Source organism: Chionomys nivalis, chromosome 4 (genome assembly GCF_950005125.1).
Source record: "Chionomys nivalis chromosome 4, mChiNiv1.1, whole genome shotgun sequence".
NCBI lineage: Eukaryota > Metazoa > Chordata > Mammalia > Rodentia > Cricetidae > Chionomys > Chionomys nivalis.
The window spans coordinates 11,857,875-11,863,903 of NC_080089.1; the positions used below are offsets into that span (position 1 = coordinate 11,857,875).

The following is a 6,029-nucleotide window of genomic DNA, read 5'->3' on the forward strand; positions in this document are numbered from 1 at the left end:
TTTAATGTCACCGGAAAGTTTATAATCAATCCTCACAGCTGTTTCTTATTCAAACAATATGACTTTGTAACTGTAGAAAATGTAGCTTACAGGACGTAGAATAACTACGTATTCATGTTGCTTGATAGTTCTTTAATTTGCTCAAGGTTGTTGTATCCTGTCTTTTTTTTTCGTTTTTATTGAAAAAAAAATTTCCGCAGCCTCCCAGTCTCCCATTTCCCTTCCCCTCCTCCCCTTCCTCTCTCCCTCCCCTCACTCCTCTACCCCTCCCTCTCCAGTCCAAAGAGAAGTCAGGGTTCCCTGTCCTGTGGAAAGTCCAAGGTCCTCCCCCCTCCATCTAGGTCCTGGTTTAACTTTGATATATGGTATTTATCTTAAAAAAGTGTCCATTTCTTTTACATTTTCCAGTTTTGTGGCATATAGGTCTTTGTAGTAAGATCTTATGATGCTCTGAATTTCATCAGTGTCTGTGGTTATGTCCCCCTTTTCATTTCTGATCTTATTAATTTGCATATTCTCTCTCTGCCCTTTGATTAGTTTGGCTAGGGGTTTATCAATCTTGTTGATTTTCTCCAAGAACCAGCTTTTTGTTTCATTAATTCTTTGGATTGTTTTCTGTGTTTCTATTTTGTTAATTTCAGCCCTCAGTTTGATTATTTCTAGTCTTCTACTCCTCCTAGATGAGTCTGCTTCTTTTTTTTCTAGAGCTTTCAGGTGGGCTGTTAAGTCTCCAATGTGCGCTTTCTCTGTTTTCTTTAAGTGGGCATTTAGTGCTATTTTCTCTTAGGACTGCTTTCATAGTGTTCCATAAGTTTGAATATGTTGTTTCTTTATTTTCATTGAATTCAAGGAAGACTTTAATTTCTTTCTTTATTTCTTCCTTGACCCAGATGTGGTAGAGTAGTTGACTGTTCAGTTTCCATGAGTTTGTAGGCTTTCTGGGGATAGCATTGTTGTTGAATTCTAACTTTAATCCATGGCGATCTGATAAGACACAGGTGGTTACAAATATTTTTTTGTAACTGTGTATGTTTGCTTTGTTACCGAGTATGTGGTCAATTTTTGAGAAGGTTCCATGAGCTGCAGAGAAGAAGGTATATTCTTTCCTATTTGGGTGGAATGTTCTATAGATGTCTATTAAGTCCATTTGATCCATTACCTCCATTAATTCTCTTATTTCTCTGTTAGATTTCTGTCTGATTGACCTTTCCATTGGTGAGAGAGGGGTGTTGAAGTCTCCTACTATTTGTGTGTGTGGTTTGATGACTGCCTTGAGTTTTAGTAATGTTTCTTTTATGTACATGGGTGGTTTTCTATTAGGGGCATAGATATTCAGGATTGAAACTTCATCCTGATGAATTGTTCCTGTTATGAGTAGAAAATGTCCCTCTCCATCTCTTCTCATTGATTTAAGTTTGAAGTTAGTTTTGTTAGAAATTAGTATGGCCACACCTGCTTGTTTCTTAGGTACATTTGCTTGATAAGCCTTTTCCCAGCCCTTTACTCTGAGTAGGTGCCTGTCTTTGTGGTTGAGGTGTATTTCTTGTAAACAGCAGAATGTTGGATCCTGTTTTCGTATCCAATCTCTTAGCCTGTGCCTTTTTATAGGTTAGTTGATTCCATTGACATTAAGTGATATTAATGACCAGTGGTTGTTAACTCGGGTCAGTTTTTTAGTAGTAGAGTTTGTATGTTTTCCTTCTTTGAGTTGTGCTGGTGAAAGATCTCTAGATGTCTGAGTTATTGTGGTCATTGTTGGATTCCTTGGTTTGTGATTTTCCTTCTATTACTTTCTGTAAGGCTAGATTTGTGGCTACGTATTGTTTAAATTTGTTTTTTTCGTGAAAATTTTTGTTTTTTCCGTTTATAGTGAACAAAAGCTTGGCTGGGTAAAGTAGTCTGGGCTTGCATCCATGGTCTCTTAGTTTCTGCAGTACATCTATCCACGACCTTCTGGCTTTCATGGTTTCCATAGAGAAGTCAGGTGTAAGTCTCATAGGTTTACCATTATAAGTAACTTGGCCTTTTTCCTTTGAAGCTCTTAATATTCATTCTTTATTCTGTATGCTTTGTGTTTTGATTATTATATGGCGAGGGAATGTTTTTTTTTTTTTTGATCTAGCCTATTCGGTGTTCTGTATGCTTCTTGAACCTTCATGGGTATATCTTTCTATAGGTTGGGAAAGTTTTCTTCTATAATTTTATTAAATATATTTTCTGGACCGTTGAGTTGCACTTCTCCTTCTTCTACTCCTATTATTCTTAGGTTTGGTCTTTTTATTGTGTCCCAGATTTCCTGAATGTTTTGTGATGAGAGTTTGTTGGACTTGCTGTTTTCTTTGATCAGTGCGTTTATTTTCTCTATGGTATCTTCAGAATCTGTGATTCTTTCTTCTATCTCTTGTATTCTCTTGGTTATGCTTGTTTCTGTAGTCTCTATTCATTTACCTAGATTTTTCCATGTCCAGCCGGCCCTCTCTTTGTGTTTTCTTCCTTGTCTCCATTTCAGTTTTCAAGTCTTGAACTATTTCCATTATCTGTTTGATTGTTTTTCCTTGGTTTCCTAGAGTGTCATTCACTGATTTATTCAATTCTTCAAACTTTCTGTTATACTTCTCATCCATTTCTATAAGGGCGTTTTTTACATGCTGTTTAAGGGTGTCTATCACTTTCATAAAGTCAAGTTTTTCTACTTCTTCTTGATTAAGGTGTTCATGTCCTCCTGTTGTGAGGTCGCTGGGTTCTGGTGGTTTCATGTTGTTTTTCAGATTGTTGGGTGAATTCTTGCATTGACTCCTGCCCATCTCTTCTTCCAAATGCTCTCCTATGGATCTTCTTTTACAGGATCAGGTCTCCTTGTCCACTGATGTACCTTCGCAGTGATGGCACTCCCCAGTGATGGCTCTCCTGATGCCGAGATCAGATCTCCTTGCTGGTTGGGTAGCTTGTAAACAAAGCGCCTACTTTGCTTGGTGCAGGCAGGCTATTGAGACAAAGGAACTCCCGCATGATTCGGCCCCAGCGCCCAAGCAGGCTGAGCTGGGTGATGTTATGTACCTGAAGAGGGGAGGGAGGCAGAAGGGAGAGGGGGTTCTGGATGCAAGCTGGGTGGGATAGGAAGAGAGAGGGAGTATCCGGGGAGTCTAGCCCCCTCAGAAAGATCAGGAAGTATGGGGGGGATGAGGAACGTCTGAGTTCCATGTCCCGGGCTGCTGCCGCGGGTCCAAAACTGACTCACCCTGGTGCTGGCTCTCCTGGTGCCGAGATCAGATCTCCGTGCTGGTTGGGTAGCTCATAAACAAAGTGCCTACCTTGCTTGGTGCAGGCAGGCTATTGAGACAAAGGAACTCCCGCATGATTCGGCCCCAGCGCCCAAGCAGGCTGAGTTGGGTGATGTTATGTGCCCGAAGAGGAGAGGGAGGCAGAAGGGAGAGGGGGTTCTGGATACAAGCTGGGTGGGATAGGAAGAGCTGTATCCTGTCTTTCTGTAGTAGTGGATAAGCATGATTATTCCTTTAACTTGGTACTGGCTCACGGCCCCAGGGCAATATTTTATGAATGACCTTTCAGTATTTTATGAGTCACCATGTGTGGGTGCTGGAAACTGAACCCAGTTTTTCCGCAAGAGCATTGTGTGCTCTGAACCATTGTACTTTCTCTAGTCCCTATTTCTACTTTTTTCATAAGTGAAGTATTGCATATTTTTACCTATTTTTCTGTCACTTTTTCTATAAGCAGTTGGAATTTAACTTATTGATCAGGCTTTTTTATATGTTCTTCATAGTAACTTATTTCTGGTACTACATTTTCTTGAAAAACAAATAAATTTGCTCTATGTGCTAAAACTTTGCATTTTTCTAAAATATTCAAACGTTAACTGAGATTTTAAATTTTCCTTTTGTGACAATGTTACATGTGGGATTTATTTACATGTATGTTATACCATAAAGATACGATATAGTTTTTTTACACAGATAACTGATGGTTCTTGAAACATTTATCAAATAACCTCTCTGTTCTCTGTGATCTGGAGTGGCAGATGTATGATGTGTATGAGTGTGCAAGTGAGTGTGTAGCTGCATGTTACACATTTTGTTATTAGTTAATTCTACTTTTGTAGATCTAGTTTATAAAATTTCATCAATGTTTGATATTCAAGTCTAGCAAGCATATTTTTGTAAGCCAGTTTATGAAAGGGACAATTTGTGAAAAGTGGTAGAAATTCCTACATAATTACCTATTAAATCACAGGGCATCTCTCTCATAGTAAATTATGCTATTACGTATTCACACAGACATCATCTTCTATCCATTACCTATCTAAAGCATGTAAATGGGCCCTATTAAGATAAATTCTTATAACTGAAATTGCTAGATTTGTGTTTGACTATTCAAAAACTCTTTTTCACTAAGTAAAGCAATTAAAAATTTTTGTGTTTGTAGTAGACCCTTCTATCACTTCGTTTTAAAATTAAGGCATAATCATAGATAGTTTACTATGGAAATATAAAGGAGTTGATTAAGCATACTTTCTGCTTAAGTACACAAGAAACTAACAACAAAATATAATGAACAACTGGTCAGGAGTGGTGACTAATGCCTATAAATGTAGAGCTGCCATATGATCTTAGCCAGCAGTGCATAGCAATATCCTTTCTAAAATCACATCAAACCAAAATTTATAAAGCAAAGCAGAACAAATACCAGTAAGTGTAGAATTAAACAGGTATTTCCAGAATGGAAAACTCCTTGGTAGGTCATTATACAACATTACAAATTTACAAAATTGAAGTGAACCCACAATCTCAAAATTATATTTCTAGGTTTTTCATAGCTCGCTTTTTTTTTTTTTTTTTTTTTTTCAAGGTCTGATCATTTATTTGTTACCCTTACAGACTTATTTTTGACTGGACTCAGACTTAGAAGTAGAAGCTCTCAGCGAGGACAGTCTTCGCCTCTTGGCAATCTGTTCCTGGCGCTTTTCTTTGGCTTCCTTCATTCTCTTGGCCAAAAGTTTAGCATATTCTGCAGCCTCCTCCTTGTTTTTCTTTGTTCGTTGCTTCTTCAGAGCAATACGCCGGCGTTTGTGTTGCAGGACACGTGGAGTCACAAGACGCTGAATCTTGGGTGCCTTGGTCCTGGGCTTCTTACCTTCTTTGTTTAAAGGCTTTCTGACAACGTACTGGCGGACATCATCTTCTTTAGAAAGATTAAAAAGCTTTCGGATTCTGCTAGCTCTTTTAGGTCCCAACCGACGAGGCACAGTAGTATCTGTCAGCCCAGGAATATCCTTCTCTCCTTTTTTTACAATAACCAAGTTGAGAACACTCAGATTGGCATCCACAATGCATCCTCGGACAGATTTGCGCTTCCTCTCTCCGGTTCTCCTTGGTCTATAACAAGAATGCCCTTTACTCAACAGCAGGCGCACTCTGCCATGGGTCAGGACACCTTGTTTCATGGGAAAACCTTGTTTGTCATTGCCGCCACTGATTCGGACCACGTACCCCTTCCACTCTTCACCCAGGGCATCGGCAGCCACTTCCGTGGCCATGCGCTTCTCATAGAAGGTCCGAAGCTTGCGTTCATCGTCCACTTCGATGAGTTTCTGGCAGCCGGTGGCAGGGAAGGAGATATTCAGCTTCATCTTCGCACAGCCGACCGCCTAGGAGGCGCCACGAAAAAGAGCCATAGCTCGCTTTTGATTATAAGTTTAAGTTACATGTCCAAATGGAAGCCAGAATTTCTGTTTAAATACTAATGGTTCTTGAAAGGACAACGAATTATATGCTATTTAGTAGTTTGGAGAGCATAGACATTTATGGCAATGACTAAGAATAAACGCTTAAATAAGAGAGTTTATCAAGTGGTGAAAATTATTATAAAATTTATATACCTGTAGGTGAGGTATAGATGAAGCTTAGAAACATTAGTGACTCAACTTGTATTCTCCATCCTGTTTTAGATATTCTCTTGACATCACTCATGAGGTCCCATGACAATTCTCTATGGATGTTATTGCAGTTATT

General features: G+C 39.1%; 1 protein-coding gene across 1 annotated transcript; it reads right to left on the minus strand.

Moving 5' to 3' along the window:
- Nucleotides 1–4,860: 4,860 nt before the first annotated feature.
- Nucleotides 4,861–5,682, minus strand: LOC130873050 (40S ribosomal protein S6). Its single transcript, XM_057767569.1, has one exon. The coding sequence runs from the start codon at nucleotides 5,645–5,647 to the stop codon at nucleotides 4,898–4,900; it is 750 nt and encodes a 249-aa protein (XP_057623552.1). The 5' UTR covers nucleotides 5,648–5,682; the 3' UTR covers nucleotides 4,861–4,897.
- Between the last annotated feature and the right edge of the window lie 347 nt (nucleotides 5,683–6,029).

Excerpts from the sequence above, each read along its gene's own strand:
- LOC130873050 (XM_057767569.1), bottom strand. The coding sequence starts at position 5,647 with ATGAAGCTGAATATCTCCTTCCCTGCCACCGGCTGCCAGAAACTCATC.